Genomic DNA, 17045 nt, shown 5'->3' on the forward strand with positions numbered 1-17045 from the left:
CCAACTTTCATGTCATCCAAATGTGTTGGATTGTCTGTAAATAGAGTTCTTTGGTCTACTGGTCCTGGGGCCTTGTTAAGGTCAACGGCATCATCTCAGATGACATGTAAATAGAGTTTGTTTGGTCACGCCCACCAGCGGTGGGTTGGGGGTCTTAAGAAAGATGCATATTCATAAAAGAACCCCATCTAAAATTTGGTGGTGGATCTTTGATGTTATGGGACTACCTTTGGTCTACTGGGCCTGGAGCCAGGTAATGTTCTGACCCACCTGGGCCTCTTGTTCCTCTCCTCCCTCGTCCCCTCTCCCCCCTCTTTAGGTAATGTTCTGACCCACCTGGGCCTCTCCTCCCTCGTCCCCTCTCCCCCTCTCTAGGTAACATTCTGACCCACCTGGGCCTCTCGTTCCTCTCCCCCATCCCCGTCTTCCATCCAGGTAACGTGTTTCTCTCTCCTCTCTCCAGGTAATGTCCTGACCCACCTGGGCCATTCGTTCTTCACCCAGAGTTTCCTGGGAAGCAGGGAGCATGGAGGGTTCCTCTACGTCTCCCCGTCTTTCCAGTCCCTCCAGGACCTGATGCTCCCCAACCCCCCCTACCTGTTTGGGGTGTTGCTGCAGAAGTGGGAGACCCCCTGGGCCAAGGTGTTCCCCCTCCGACTCATGTTCCGGCTGGGTGCAGAGTACAGATGTGAGTACAGAGGCATTGCTTTCTTTTGGCTGGATAATTTTTTGGCTTGTTTCAAAGAGAGAGATTGATGTAATTTACATTATGTTTTCAGTCTACCCCTGCCCTCTGTTCAGTGTGCGGTTTAGAAAACCCCTCTTCGGAGAGACCGGCCACACCATCATGAACCTGCTAGCAGTAAGAACTTATCTTTTTTTCTTTTGAATGATTAAGTGATTTGTTTAATTTCTGATTTTATATATTTTTTGTTATTTTTTTTGCCTCAATGTCTTGTGTTGACGAGCAGCACTTCTGTAACTACCAGTACACGTTGTCTCTAGTGAAGGGTCTATATAATATAATATTATAATATATCTATAGGACTTCTGTAACTACCAGTACACGTTGTCTCTAGTGAAGGGTCTATATAATATAATATTATAATATATCTATAGGACTTCTGTAACTACCAGTACACGTTGTCTCTAGTGAAGGGTCTATATAATATAATATTATAATATATCTATAGGACTTCCGTAACTACCAGTACACGTTGTCTCTAGTGAAGGGTCTATATAATATTATAATATATCTATAGGACTTCTGTAACTACCAGTACACGTTGTCTCTAGTGAAGGGTCTATATAATATTATAATATATCTATAGGACTTCTGTAACTACCAGTACACGTTGTCTCTAGTGAAGGGTCTATATAATATTATAATATATCTATAGGACTTCTGTAACTACCAGTACACGTTGTCCCTAGTGAAGGGTCTATATAATATTATAATATATCTATAGGACTTCTGTAACTACCAGTACACGTTGTCTCTAGTGAAGGGTCTATATAATATTATAATATATCTATAGGACTTCTGTAACTACCAGTACACGTTGTCTCTAGTGAAGGGTCTATATAATATTATAATATATCTATAGGACTTCTGTAACTACCAGTACACGTTGTCCCTAGTGAAGGGTCTATATAATATATCTATAGGACTTCTGTAACTACCAGTACACGTTGTCTCTAGTGAAGGGTCTATATAATATAATATTATAATATATCTATAGGACTTCTGTAACTACCAGTACACGTTGTCTCTAGTGAAGGGTCTATATAATATAATATTATAATATATCTATAGGACTTCTGTAACTACCAGTACACGTTGTCTCTAGTGAAGGGTCTATATAATATTATAATATATCTATAGGACTTCTGTAACTACCAGTACACGTTGTCTCTAGTGAAGGGTCTATATAATATAATATTATAATATATCTATAGGACTTCCGTAACTACCAGTACACGTCTCTAGTGAAGGGTCTATATAATATAATATTATAATATATCTATAGGACTTCTGTAACTACCAGTACACGTTGTCCCTAGTGAAGGGTCTATATAATATAATATTATAATATATCTATAGGACTTCTGTAACTACCAGTACACGTTGTCCCTAGTGAAGGGTCTATATAATATATCTATAGGACTTCTGTAACTACCAGTACACGTTGTCCCTAGTGAAGGGTCTATATAATATATCTATAGGACTTCTGTAACTACCAGTACACGTTGTCCCTAGTGAAGGGTCTATATAATATAATGTATCTACAGGACTTCTGTAACTACCAGTACACGTTGTCCCTAGTGAAGGGTCTATATAATGTAATATACCTACAGGACTTCTGTAACTACCAGTACACGTTGTCCCTAGTGAAGGGTCTATATAATATAATATAATGTATCTACAGGACTTCTGTAACTACCAGTACACGTTGTCCATGGTGAAGGGGCTATATAATATAATGTACCTACAGGACTACTGTAACTACCAGCACACGTTGTCCCTAGTGAAGGGTCTATATAATATAATGTATCTACAGGACTTCCGTAACTACCAGTACACGTTGTCCATGGTGAAGGGTCTGGTGGTGGACATGGAGGTGAAGAAGACCTGCATCAAGATCCCCAGCAACCGATACAACGAGGTGAGGCTCTCAACCAATCATATTAGTTCCCAGTGGGGCTTAGCCAATCACCCCCCCCCCCACCCCCTTTGCAGTTATGTTCCCAGCCAGTCATTAGTCGCCATGCTCCTCAACCAGAGACAACAGACCAGTGTTAATTTCATCAACAAAAATAGTGAGTCATATTCATAGGACACTTTAATTTTTCAGTGGCAATTGACTGAAGACCATCTTCTCTGTGACTAAGTGGACTGGACAAGAGTTTTTGTCATGAGCGGGAGCTTTTTGCTAATGAATACAATTAAGGTGCTAGGGGGCAGGATTTTTATTTTTGGGAAAAAAATGTTCCCATTTTAAACGGGATATTTTGTCAGGAAAAGATGCTAGAATATGCATATAATTGACAGCTTTGGATAGAAAACACTCTAACGTTTCCAAAACTGTAAAGATCTTGTCTGTGAGTATAACAGAACTGATGTTGCAGGCGAAAGCCTGAGAAAAACCAAATCCGGAAGTGCCCCAGGTTTTGAAAGCTCTGCGTTCCAATGACTCCCTATTCGGCTGTGAATGTACCATCAACGAGCTTATGCTTTCTACGTATTCCCCAAGGTGTCTACAGCATTGTGACGTAGTTTTACGCATTTCTGTTGGAGAATAGCGGCCACATTGCGTAAGTGGTCACATGGTGGCTCCGAGAGAGATTCTCGCGTAAAATACAGAGGTAGCCATTATTCCAATCGGTCCTAGTGAAAAACGAATTGTCCTGACGGATATATTATCGAATAGATATTAGAAAAACACCTTGAGGATGGATTCTAAACAACGTTTGCCATGTTTCTGTCAATATTATGGAGCTAATTTGGAATATTTTTCGGCGTTGTGGTGACCGCAATTACCGGGCGATTTCTCAGCCAAACGTGAAGAACAAACGGAGCTGTTTCGCCTTCAAAAATAATATTTTGGGAAAAAATGAACTTTGGCTATCTATCTGGGAGTCTCGTGAGTGAAAACATCTGAAGTTCATCAAAGGTAAACGATTTAATTTGATTGCTTTTCTGATGACAAGGTTGCCTGCTGCTAGCAAGGCATAATGCTATGCTATCGATAAACTTACACAAATGCTTGTCTAGCATTGGCTGTAAAGCATATTTTGAAAATCTAAGATGACAGGGTGATTAACAAAAGGCTAAGCTGTGTCTCAATATATTTCATTTGTGATTTTCATGAATAGGAATATTTTCTAGGGATATTTATGTCCTTTGCGTTATGCTAATTAGTTTCAGGCGATGAGTACGCTCCCGCATGCGGGTTTGGGAGTCACTAGAGGTTAATATTAGCAGCAGAGATGCGCAGTCCTGTTCAGCAGTGGGAAGGACGAGCCACACCTGGTACACACGGTCTATACCAGCTGGTGAGCTGTGGGGGGATAAGTGTGGGCAGACAGGCTCCGCCTCCGATTATACATATCGCCACAGGCGACTCTCTTGCTTCCCCATTGCTAACTAGCCGCTTACCCTGTCGGCTACGGAGGAGCCGCTTGCCCTGTCGGCTACGGAGGAGCCGCTTGCCCTGTCGGCTACGGAGGAGCCGCTTGCCCTGTCGGCTACGGAGGAGCCGCTTGCCCTGTCGGCTACGGAGGAGCCGCTTGCCCTGTCGGCTACGGAGGAGCCGCTTGCCCTGTCGGCTACGGAGGAGCCGCTTGCCCTGTCGGCTACGGAGGAGCCGCTTGCCCTGTCGGCTACGGAGGAGTTAATAGTTATATTATTTGAAATTCCTTTCTGTATCACCAAATGTTTGCATATATGTTACCATGACTACATTCAGTGGGCTACTGATCATGTTACCGTGACTACATTCAGTTGCAAAACAGTTCTATGACTAGAGCTGATGCCTTGTTCAGGGGGCAGAACGACAGATTTGTACCTTGTCAGCTCGGGGGTTTGAACTTGCAACCTTCCGGTTACTAGTCCAACGCTCTAACCACTAGGCTACCCTGCCTCCCCCAGAATGGCCCATGATATGCTTTATGAATGGAAAATGTGACCCACCAATGCACCATAGAAAGAAAAACACCGGTATTATGGCTATTATATTAATCTCTCAAGCTGTTTTCTCTGAGGAAAAGAGGTAGACTTAGCTACTTGTATTTTTTGCCACTGAACAGTCTCCATATATATATATATATAAAAATGTTTACCTGGTCCCCGGGGGACCTTCAGACGAGTCTTGAGGCCTAGAGCAAAACAACCGACGTATTCGTGAGAGTCTCACCATTCCACAGAGGGGTCACATTAGTGTGTAGCCCAAACTGTTCGGATGCTACAGACAGAAAGTTCCATAGAGGGGGTTATAATCGTTTTTAGGCCAAACTGACTACATCACTGGGTGAAACGGTCATTATCTGGAGGTTTAGTGACTCCACTACATCACTGGGTGAACCGGTCATTATCTGGAGGTTTAGTGACTCCACTACATCACTGGGTGAAACGGTCATTATCTGGAGGTTTAGTGACTCCACTACATCACTGGGTGAACCGGTCATTATCTGGAGGTTTAGTGACTCCACTACATCACTGGGTGAAACGGTCATTATCTGGAGGTTTAGTGACTCCACTACATCACTGGGTGAAACGGTCATTACCTGGAGGTTTAGTGACTCCACTACATCACTGGGTGAAACGGTCATTATCTGGAGGTTTAGTGACTCCACTACATCAATGGGTGAACCGGTCATTATCTGGAGGTTTAGTGACTCCACTACATCACTGGGTGAAACGGTCATTATCTGGAGGTTTAGTGACTCCACTACATCACTGGGTGAACCGGTCATTATCTCCTGTACTACTTCTGGACTTCAATATGCTGCATCATCTAGAATGTAGATAACAATGGAAACGACGCGACTGCGGTGCAACCCCATACTTGTCTCTCACACTCATTCTGCAACCCCATACTTGTCTCTCACACTCATTCTGCAACCCCATACTACTTAGTAGCACCATCTGGTGATTTGTGCTTCTCGCTGCCTGCACTTGTATGTGTCTGTTTAGTATGTCATGTTCAATATCTATCTAGGCTGAATTTAAGATTTCATATTTCTGCTGTTGGGAAGAGAATAGGATGTTTAATCAGGAATATACGCTCTGTTGGTAGGCTCTGTTGGTAGGCTCTGTTGGTAGGATCTGTTGGTAGGCTCTGTTGGTAGGCTCTGTCGGTGGGGGCCGGGCTCTGTCGGTGGGGGCCGGGCTCTGTCGGTGGGGGCCAGGCTCTGTCGGTGGGGGCCGGGCTCTGTCGGTGGGGGCCAGGTAATCAGTGATGTATGTTTACTATAGGTTAATGAGACCATGTAATTGTGACGTGCCTAAAAGGAAAGGGAGTCTAGTTGACTAAAATGGCCCACTGTTTATGTCATTTTGACTATAACTAGACGAAATCGTTATTCAAATGACAAAAGTGACGTAACGATATTTTAGTCTGAATGTCTAAGACCAGACGAAATCTAATGAGAGGTCTCATATGAACCCTAACAGACAGACAGGTTTCGTTATTCCCTGTAAGCCGTTGTTACTAAATGTATAGTTTCTCTGCGTGGCTACTGCCACTCTAACATGAAGGAACCCAGGGATATGACACTCTAGCATGAAGGAACCCAGGGATATGACGCTCTAACATGAAGGAACCCAGGGATATGACGCTCTAACATGGAGCCCAGGGATATGACGCTCTAACATGATGGAGCCCAGGGATATGACGCTCTAACATGAAGGAGCCCAGGGATATGACACTCTAACATGGAGCCCAGGGATATGACGCTCTAGCATGAAGGAGCCCAGGGATATGACACTCTAACATGAAGGAGCCCAGGGATATGACGCTCTAACATGGAGCCCAGGGATATGACGCTCTAGCATGAAGGAGCCCAGGGATATGACGCTCTAGCATGAAGGAGCCCAGGGATATGACGCTCTAACATGGAGCCCAGGGATATGACGCTCTAGCATGAAGGAGCCCAGGGATATGACACTCTAACATGAAGGAGCCCAGGGATATGACACGTGGACTGTTTGACAACAGCTTGTACGAACGCTTTTAACAGTCTTGTCTAAAACGCTCCAGATTCTCATTTGTTTTCTTCCTTACAGAATTACAGTTTAGAAATGTCAATCACATACAGTTGAAGTCGGAAGTTTACATACACTTAGGTTGGAGTCATTAAAACTCGTTTTTTCAACCTCTCCACAAATTTCTTGTTGACAAACTATAGTTTTGGCAAGTCTGTTTGGACATCTACATCTAGAAAAATAAATAAAGAAATCTGATCTAATTTAGAGTCCTGTTCATACTGTAACCACGTTTGAACAGGCAGAACTGATCTGGTTTAGAGGGTCTTGGTCTCAACCCCATTCCCCCAAACCTCTACACTCCAGGGCATGCTATTGTTTTAATGAAATCTGTTTTTTTCTATCTCACAGCTACAACAGAGACGAATTAAATGTTATTTCTACCCTCGTTATGAACAAGTGACAGGGTTCGTTCGGTGACACGACCATATTCTCTGTCCCCTGCAGCTAATGAAGGCTATGAACAAGTCCAATGAGCACGTCTTGGCCATGGGGGCGTGTTTCAACGAGCGGGCCGACTCCCACCTGGTGTGTGTACAGAACGATGATGGAAACTACCAGACACAGGCCATCAGCATTCACCATCAACCACGCAAAGGTAGGGTCGACACACAACAACGTGGAGTCATAGTCTGGGAAGTGGACTAACAAAATCATAGGTGGCGTTAGTGTTGAATCCCGCCCCTTCAGATGGCTCACGATTTAAATGGAAATGTCATGGCGATTTTAAAACCAGTATTTGTTGTTTTTCTTCCAGTGACCGGCGCCTGCTTCTTCGTGTTCAGTGGTTCTCTCAAGGCAGGACACCTGGCCAAGACCAGCATCGTTGAAGGTACTCCCGTTTACCCACCTGTTATATTGTTAATAGGATGTACCCACCTGTTATATTGTTGATAGGATGTACCCACCTGTTACGCTACATTAGTTGTTTGGGTTTACAGGTATCACCAATGTCTACCTATCACCTATATTACCCACTGTCATCAGGGTTTAAATTACACCGTGGTACCGCTGTAGACGGGGGGGGGGGGGGTGATATACCTGTTGTTCCCCTGTAGACGGGTGGGTGGGGGGGGGGGGGGGGTGATACACCTGTTGTTCCCCTGTAGACGGGGGGGAGGGGGGGGGGGAATATACCTGTTGTTCCCCTGTAGACGGGGGGGTGATATACCTGTTGTTCCCCTGTAGACGGGTGGGGGGGGGGGGGAATATACCTGTTGTTCCCCTTCCCCTGTAGACGGGGGGGGGAATATACCTGTTGTTCCCCTGTAGACGAGGGGGGGGTGATATACCTGTTGTTCCCCTGTAGACGAGGGGGGGGGGGGGGGTGATATACCTGTTGTTCCCCTGTAGACGAGGGGGGGGGGGGATATACCTGTTGTTCCCCTGTAGACGAGGGGGGCGGGGGGGAATATACCTGTTGTTCCCCTGTAGACGGGGGGGGGGATATGATATACCTGTTGTTCCCCTGTAGACGGTGTGATGGTGCAGATCACAGGAGAGACTATGGACGCTCTACGGCAAGCCCTGAGGGACATGAAGGACTTCAGTATCACCTGTGGCCTGGTCGACCAGGAGGACAGACAGGAACATGTTCACATACAGTGGATAGAAGATGACATCAACTTCAACAAGGGGTAAGGGGAGAGGTGGAGGGAGGAAGGAAGTGGAGGGAGGAAGAGGCGGGGAGAAGAAGGGAGGAAGTGGAGGGGGAGAAGGGAGGGAGAGGCAGGAGGGGGAGAAGGGAGGGAGAGGCAGGAGGAAGTGGAGGGGGAGAAGGGAGGGAGAGGCAGGAGGAAGGGAGGAAGTGGAGGGAGAGGAAGGGAGGAAGTGGAGGGAGAGGCAAGGAGGAAGTGGAGGGAAAGGCAGAGAGAAGGAACACATACAGTGGGTAGGTGACAATCACAATTTCAACAAGGGGTGAGTGTTCTCTGAATTCCAAATCAACTCCACAACACTCCTATAGATCTGATGGGATTAGATAGATATCAACCCCTAGCCCCGACACTCCTATAGATCTGATGGGATGAGATAGATATCAACCCCTAGCCCCAAAACTCCTATAGATCTGATGGGATTAGATAGATATCAACCCCTAGCCCCAACACTCCTATAGATCTGAGGGGATTGGATAGATATCAACCCCTAGCCCCGACACTCCTATAGATCTGAGGGGATTAGATAGATATAAACCATTTAGTAATAGCTTAATCTTGTCTTCTGATTGGGTGGGTGACATGGTAATTTTGCTATATTTCTAACAAAGATCCAATCCTGTCTCAATCTTCAGGAGTGGCTGGAGGTTAGGGATCGATTTGGACAATTTTTATTTACTCTCTGCCTTTCTTGTGTCCATCTATGACTGACAGTAAATGTTAACTATACCCCCCCCCCCCCCCCCCCCCAACACAGGGTGATCAGTCCTATCGATGGGAAGTCTATGGAGTCCATCACTAGTGTGAAGATCTTCCAAGGGTCGGAGTTCAAGGCCAACGGGAAGGTCATCCGCTGGACAGAGGTATGTAATGTGTTGTCATCCTCCCTTCACCCTTCTCCCCCGAGGTTCAGCCCCTCTGAAGGGATGGGAGGCGAGGCTTCTCCCCAGAGGTTCAGCCCGTCTGAAGGGATGGGAGGCGAGGCTTCTCCCCCGAGGTTCAGCCCCTCTGAAGGGATGGGAGGCGAGGCTTCTCCCCAGAGGTTCAGCCCCTCTGAAGGGATGGGAGGCGAGGCTTCTCCCCAGAGGTTCAGCCCCTCTGAAGGGATGGGAGGCGAGGCTTCTCCCCAGAGGTTCAGCCCCTCTGAAGGGATGGGAGGCGAGGCTTCTCCCCAGAGGTTCAGCCCCTCTGAAGGGATGGGAGGCGAGGCTTCTCCCCAGAGGTTCAGCCCCTCTGAAGGGATGGGAGGCGAGGCTTCTCCCCAGAGGTTCAGCCCATCTGAAGGGATGGGAGGCGAGGCTTCTCCCCAGAGGTTCAGCCCCTCTGAAGGGATGGGAGGCGAGGCTTCTCCCCAGAGGTTCAGCCCCTCTGAAGGGATGGGAGGCAAGGCTTCTCCCCAGAGGTTCAGCCCCTCTGAAGGGATGGGAGGCGAGGCTTCTCCCCAGAGGTTCAGCCCCTCTGAAGGGATGGGATGGGAGGCGAGGCTTCTCCCCAGAGGTTCAGCCCCTCTGAAGGGATGGGATGGGAGGCGAGGCTTCTCCCCAGAGGTTCAGCCCCTCTGAAGGGATGGGATGGGAGGCGAGGCTTCTCCCCAGAGGTTCAGCCCCTCTGAAGGGATGGGATGGGAGGCGAGGCTTCTCCCCAGAGGTTCAGCCCCTCTGAAGGGATGGGATGGGAGGCGAGGCTTCTCCCCAGAGGTTCAGCCCCTCTGAAGGGATGGTTCATTCCCCTTCATGGATTTAAAAGGAATGGATTGGTGTTGGAAATAATGATGTCTAATTTCCCCCTCTCGCTCTCTCTCTCCAGGTGTTCTACCTCCAGAGTGATGACCAGGCTCAGCCCAACGGTCTGAGTGACCCTGCTGATCACAGCCGTTTGACGGAGAACGTAGCGAGGGCGTTCTGTGTGGCGTTGTGCCCTCACCTGAAACTGTTGAAGGAGGATGGCATGGCCAAGCTGAGCCTACGCGTCACCCTCGACTCAGAGCAGGTAGATGTTTTTTTGTTGTTGTATATCAAAGGTACAATCCAGAGTCCCTCTGTCCCTTGTGACAGCAGAGCACAACGATTTCTGCCAATCAGGGCAGCCAAAGCATCTGTTAATTGTCTTCTAAACCAGGGTAAGAAACAACAAGCTGTTTGTGATGACTTGGTTCTGGACTAGGTGACAGAGTAATGTAGCTGTGTTCTACAGTAACCTCTGTGTGTGTGTGTGTGTGTGTGTGTGTGTGTGTGTGTGTGTGTGTGTGTGTGTGTGTGTGTGTGTGTGTGTGTGTGTGTGTGTGTGCGCCCAGGATAGATTGATTGGACATTTTTCTTTTTCAATACATTTCTGTGTTCTATTCATTCTATTCATGTGCTGTTCTAATAACCCATGTCTGTGTTCTATTCATGTGCTGTTCTAATAACCCATGTCTGTGTTCTATTCATGTGCTGTTCTAATAACACATGTCTGTGTTCTATTCATGTGCTGTTCTAATAACCCATGTCTGTGTTCTATTCATGTGCTGTTCTAATAACCCATTTCTGTGTTCATGCAAGTGACTGAACGAATGAATCCTCACTTATCAGTATCTGCAATTTGGCAGGACGCCCAAACCTTGTTTTGAGAATGAAAGATATCTCAGTTTCAAAGTCTCCCGCTTGGAGAGAAGAAGCCTCGTGTGGCATTGGTCTGTCAGATGAATGAAACAAACTTGAATTAATTATGAATGGATGAATAAGCTAAATCATGCAAATATGACTTGTCAGTATATAAGGGAACTAACGGGACCGTCCCGTTTGAGCTTCTGACAGATGTTCACTATGGTGTGCGCTGACAATTTAAAAAATGATTCATTTAAGATTGATCGAGTCAATCATAACTACCTGTCTCTGTCCTGTTCCTAGGTGGGTTACCTGGCGGGCAGTAATGGCCAGCCTCTCCTCCCCCGTTACCTGAGCGACCTGGACAGTACCCTGATCCCTGTCATCCACAGCGGGGCATGTCAACTCAGTGAGGGCCCTGTCATCATGGAGCTGGTTTTCTACATCCTGGAGATTATCTCCTAGGAGACGGATGCAACGGACCCCCCCCCTCCCGTCTCCTGGTTCTCCCTTTCTCTCTGCCACCACCTCTTTTTTCCCCCTCCCATTCTGCCTCGCCTCCCATCCCTTCAGAGGAGCTGAAAACTGAGTAGGGCAGCTAGCTAATGTTACTGTCCCTTCACCAGACGGACAGCTAGCTCTGCTGGTTAGCTACCAGCTAGCTAATGTTGCTATCCCTTCACCAGACGGACAGCTAGCTCTGCTGGTTGGCTACCAGCTAGCTAATGTTGCTATCCCTTCACCAGACGGACAGCTAGCTCTGCTGGTTGGCTACCAGCTAGCTAATGTTGCTATTCCTTCACCAGACAGACCGCTAGCTCTGCTGGTTAGATACCAGCTAGCTAATGTTGCTATCCCTTCACCAGACGGACAGCTAGCTCTGCTGGTTGGCTACCAGCTAGCTAATGTTGCTATCCCTTCACCAGACGGACAGCTAGCTCTGCTGGTTGGCTACCAGCTAGCTAATGTTGCTATCCCTTCACCAGACGGACAGCTAGCTCTGCTGGTTACCTACCAGCTAGCTAATGTTGCTATTCCTTCACCAGACAGACCGCTAGCTCTGCTGGTTAGATACCAGCTAGCTAATGTTGCTATCCCTTCACCAGACGGACAGCTAGCTCTGCTGGTTGGCTACCAGTTAGCTAATGTTGCTATTCCTTCACCAGACAGACCGCTAGCTCTGCTGGTTGGCTACCAGCTAGCTAATGTTGCTATCCCTTCACCAGACGGACAGCTAGCTCTGCTGGTTGGCTACCAGCTAGCTAATGTTGCTATCCCTTCACCAGACGGACAGCTAGCTCTGCTGGTTAGCTACCAGTTAGCTAATGTTGCTATCCCTTCACCAGACGGACAGTTAGCTCTGATGCTTAGCTACCAGCTAGCTAGCGTCCCTCCACTCCACCTATGCACTATCTCTTCTCTGTCCTTGGACCAGATCACATGATCCAGGAAGTCTGAGTAGCATTCCAGTTCCACTGTGGTAGCTAGAGGACAAAGCAGAAGCACTGCACTCTGGGAAATGTATTCTCTGAAGGCCTTGTTGTAGCATGGGGTGCTCTGAGGACCTGATGGAGAGGTGTCCAGAGCTCTGCCTGATGAAACGGCGCATCGATCTCCGCTGACAGGGACTTCACGCGGTCCGGTGAGCTAGGAAGATTAAAGAAACTCATAAGTGGAGAGAGAGAGGAAGCATCCTCCTGTTGATGCGGTTTCATTTGCACCCCGGTGCTCAGTGTCAGTGCCTGCAGGCACAACTCTTCACAGAGGAAGGAAGGGTTTAAGGAATGATTGAAGGAAGGATGCACTCTCCTCGGGTCTTAAGTCTGGCCTCTTTTAGCTTTATCCAATGATCACCAGATTCTTTATTTCCTGACGCGGACCGACTACAGTTTGTTTGCTCTAGGTGTGTTGTTGGAATGTTTTCTAGGCAGCACAATTGTAGTAGTCTCACTAGATCCTCCTGTAGCAGCCCAGCCCAGGACTGCCCACTGCTGTGTGAATAAGGACCTAAACAGATTTGTATGAATAATGTAGATCTGTTCTTGAGGATGAGAAACTGTAAGGTCTTATTTTTGATCTGTCAATATGATTTTTGTCGATTTAAATTTGGCAGAACAAGCCCCCCCCCCCCCCCAATAGACATGCTGACATTTTGTATCAGAAGTTGTGTGTAAACAAACATCAATATATTATTAAGTACGTGAGACATGACCATTGTGGTTTTGTTGGTATAAAACAATATGCCTACGATATGAACGAGCAGTGCTACGCTAGATAGACAAGTCTCATCTGTAAACTCAGACAATCACGGCATGAATATCTGCAGGAGATGACAAACATCATTTAAGGTATACGTTTGCATACCATATGTATTAAAGATAGTCATTTGATTGTGACGATAAAATAAATGTGGTTGGCAGACCGTATTGAGGACGTAGTATAATGAGGACAATGAATAAACAAACTGCTATGGACAAATTACATTTAAAATGGTTATTGATGGAGGGTTTCATTCCTCCTGGGTCGTGTTCATTCGGCACCAAACGGAAGAAAACAGACTGTGACAGGAAGGGACTAACTGAACTACCTGTCCAATGAGGAACACTTGTTTTCATTTTCCACTGCAAAACGTTTTGCGATAATTTAATACGGCGTTGGAGGTGTCTTTTGCAAAATTATTTTCTGTAACATGCCCTAATGAACAGTACCCAGTTTTCTGGAGAGGGGGACGATCATTGTCATTGTGTGTGTCAGTGCAACTTCAATAGGAAACATTTTAAAGATTCTTTTGGTCCCAAGATTTTCCATGGATGTATTGGAACCTTAGGAAACGGCGCGGGACCTACCTAAAATGGTCCAATAGAAACTCTCTTGTTATGACCAATCATTTTCCGTTTGCTTACGGTGTACACTAGTGAACACACCCTTTGACTCCCCTCCCTCCCTTGGCATTACTTCAGGTGTGCATTACCTGAATGTGTAATTGTTTTGTTTTTCTTGATGGTATCATTTTGTTATTGAATTAAACCGACTTCTACCAGAACTCTCTACTGCATGTATACAGAAACCAACTCAACAAGCTCGCAATGGTGACGAGAACAAACCAACTTGTTTGCAGACAATATTCTGCCGTCGTGTGGATTGAGTCCAACACAAAAACATCCATTGGATCAGCCTTGAACATGGCTGGATTTTCAGAAAATCCTGTATTCTTCTTAATTTTAACATTTTGACATCATCAATCCCCAAAAAATACATCTGTATGAAAAGCCAAAAACCTTGTACATCTTACTGTTCACTACAAATGTCTAAACCAGTCTATAAAACTGTAGTATAATAAAATATCAAATGTATATAAAAGTTAAAAGCATCTTTCCTTTTTTTCCCCTCCCAAATACACATTCAGGGATGTCACACTAGAACCTATAAGTTGTACACTGAAATCTCTTTAGAATAAATGGGCCAATATACCAAAATGAACATATTGGAGGGGGGGACATATTGGAGCGGAGGAGGGGGGGAACATATTGGAGCGGAGGAGGGGGGGTGACATATTGGAGCGGAGGAGGGGGGGTGACATATTGGAGCGGAGGAGGGGGGGACATATTGGAGCGGAGGAGGGGGGGGACATATTGGAGCGGAGGAGGGGGGGACATATTGGAGCGGAGGAGGGGGGGAACATATTGGAGCGGAGGGGGGGAACATATTGGAGCGGAGGGGGGAACATATTGGAGCGGAGGGGGGGAACATATTGGAGCGGAGGGGGGGGGGGACATATTGGAGCGGAGGGGGGGGGACATATTGGAGCGGAGGGGGGGACATATTGGAGCGGAGGGGGGGGGGGACATATTGGAGCGGAGGGGGGGGAACATATTGGAGCGGAGGGGGGGGGGACATATTGGAGCGGAGGGGGGGGAACATATTGGAGCGGAGGGGGGGAACATATTGGAGCGGAGGGGGGGGGGGGGACATATTGGAGCGGAGGGGGGGGGACATATTGGAGCGGAGGGGGGACATATTGGAGCGGAGGGGGGGACATATTGGAGCGGAGGGGGGGACATATTGGAGGGGGGAACATATTGGAGCGGAGGGGGGGACATATTGGAGCGGAGGGGGGGACATATTGGAGCAGAGGGGGGGACATATTGGAGCGGAGGGGGGGGACATATTGGAGCGGAGGGGGGGGACATATTGGAGGGGGAGGGGGGGACATATTGGAGCGGAGGGGGGGACATATTGGAGGGGGGGGGAACATATTGGAGCGGAGGGGGGGACATATTGGAGGGGGGCACATATTGGAGCGGAGGGGGGGACATATTGGAGCGGAGGGGGGACATATTGGAGGGGGGAACATATTGGAGCGGAGGGGGGGGACATATTGGAGCGGAGGGGGGGGGGACATATTGGAGCGGAGGGGGGGGGACATATTTGGAGCGGAGGGGGGGACATATTGGAGCGGAGGGGGGGACATATTGGAGCGGAGGGGGGGGACATATTGGAGCGGAGGGGGGGAACATATTGGAGTGGAGGGGGGGACATATTGGAGGAGGGGGGGACATATTTGGGAGGGGAGGGGGGGACATATTGGAGCGGAGGGGGGGACATATTGGTGCGGAGGGGGGGGGGACATATTGGAGCGGAGGGGGGGGCCATATTGGAGCGGAGGGGGGGGACATATTGGAGCGGAGGGGGGGGACATATTGGAGCGGAGGGGGGGACATATTGGAGCGGAGGGGGGGACATATTGGAGCGGAGGGGGGAACATATTGGTGCGGAGGGGGGGGGGGGACATATTGGAGCGGGAGGGGGGGGGACATATTGGAGCGGAGGGGGGGGACATATTGGAGCGGAGGGGGGGGGACATATTGGAGCGGAGGGGGGGACATATTGGACGGCGGAGGGGGGGGGAACATATTGGAGCGGAGGGGGGGGACATATTGGAGCGAGGGGGGGACATATTGAGCGGAGGGGGGGAACATATTGGAGCGGGAGGGGGGGGACATATTGGAGCGGAGGGGGGACATATTGGAGCGGAGGGGGGAACATATTGGAGCGGAGGGGGGGGGACATATTGGAGTGGAGGGGGGGACATATTGGTGAGGAAGGGGGGGACATAATTGGAGGGGAGGGGGGGACATATTGGAGCGGAGGGGGGGACATATTTGTGCGGAGGGGGGGGGGGACATATTTGGAGGCGGAGGGGGGGGCCATATTGGAGCGGAGGGGGGACATATTGGAGCGGAGGGGGGGGACATATTGGAGCGGAGGGGGGGACATATTGGAGCGGAGGGGGGGACATATTGGAGCGGAGGGGGGAACATATTGGAGCGGAGGGGGGGGGGACATATTGGAGCGGAGGGGGGGGACATATTGGAGCGGAGGGGGGGGGACATATTGGAGCGGAGGGGGGGGACATATTGGAGCGGAGGGGGGACATATTGGTGCGGAGGGGGGGGAACATATTGGAGCGGAGGGGGGCATATTGGAGCGGAGGGGGGGGACATATTGGAGCGGAGGGGGGAACATATTGGAGCGGAGGGGGGGACATATTGGAGCGGAGGGGGGGACATATTGGAGGGGAGGGGGGGACATATTGGAGCGGAGGGGGGGGACATATTGGAGCGGAGGGGGGGGGGGACATATTGGAGCGGAGGGGGGGACATATTGGAGGCGGAGGGGGGGAACATATTGGAGCGGAGGGGGGGACATATTGGAGCGGAGGGGGGGAACATATTGGAGCGGAGGGGGGGACATATTGGAGCGGAGGGGGGGGAACATATTGGAGCGGAGGGGGGGGGGAGGGACATATTGGAGCGGAGGGGGGGAGGGGAGGGGACATATTGGAGCGGAGGGGGGGGACATATTGGAGCGGGGGGAGGGGGGGGACATATTGGAGCGGAGGGGGGGAACATATTGGAGCGGAGGGGGGACATATTGGAGCGGAGGGGGGACATATTGGAGCGGAGGGGGGGACATATTGGAGCGGAGGGGGGGGAACATATTGGAGCGGAGGGGGGGACATATTGGAGCGGAGGGGGG

At 48.8% G+C, this 17045-nt stretch overlaps 1 protein-coding gene across 3 annotated transcripts in view; it reads left to right on the forward strand.

The window, feature by feature from the left end:
* Nucleotides 1-14373, forward strand: part of LOC109883576 (zinc finger FYVE domain-containing protein 9) — a 49985-nt gene extending 35612 nt beyond the window's left edge. For all 3 annotated transcript variants that reach the window (XM_031810899.1, XM_031810900.1, XM_031810898.1), the window contains exons 11-19: nucleotides 464-688; nucleotides 780-862; nucleotides 2562-2666; nucleotides 7214-7364; nucleotides 7524-7598; nucleotides 8241-8403; nucleotides 9179-9284; nucleotides 10228-10410; nucleotides 11310-14373. In XM_031810899.1, the coding sequence (XP_031666759.1) occupies nucleotides 464-688; nucleotides 780-862; nucleotides 2562-2666; nucleotides 7214-7364; nucleotides 7524-7598; nucleotides 8241-8403; nucleotides 9179-9284; nucleotides 10228-10410; nucleotides 11310-11471 (1253 nt within the window). In that variant the 3' untranslated portion in view covers nucleotides 11472-14373. The remainder of the gene's footprint in view (nucleotides 1-463; nucleotides 689-779; nucleotides 863-2561; nucleotides 2667-7213; nucleotides 7365-7523; nucleotides 7599-8240; nucleotides 8404-9178; nucleotides 9285-10227; nucleotides 10411-11309) is intronic.
* The last annotated feature ends 2672 nt before the right edge of the window (nucleotides 14374-17045 follow it).

Source organism: Oncorhynchus kisutch, linkage group LG30 (genome assembly GCF_002021735.2).
Source record: "Oncorhynchus kisutch isolate 150728-3 linkage group LG30, Okis_V2, whole genome shotgun sequence".
Taxonomy (NCBI): domain Eukaryota; kingdom Metazoa; phylum Chordata; class Actinopteri; order Salmoniformes; family Salmonidae; genus Oncorhynchus; species Oncorhynchus kisutch.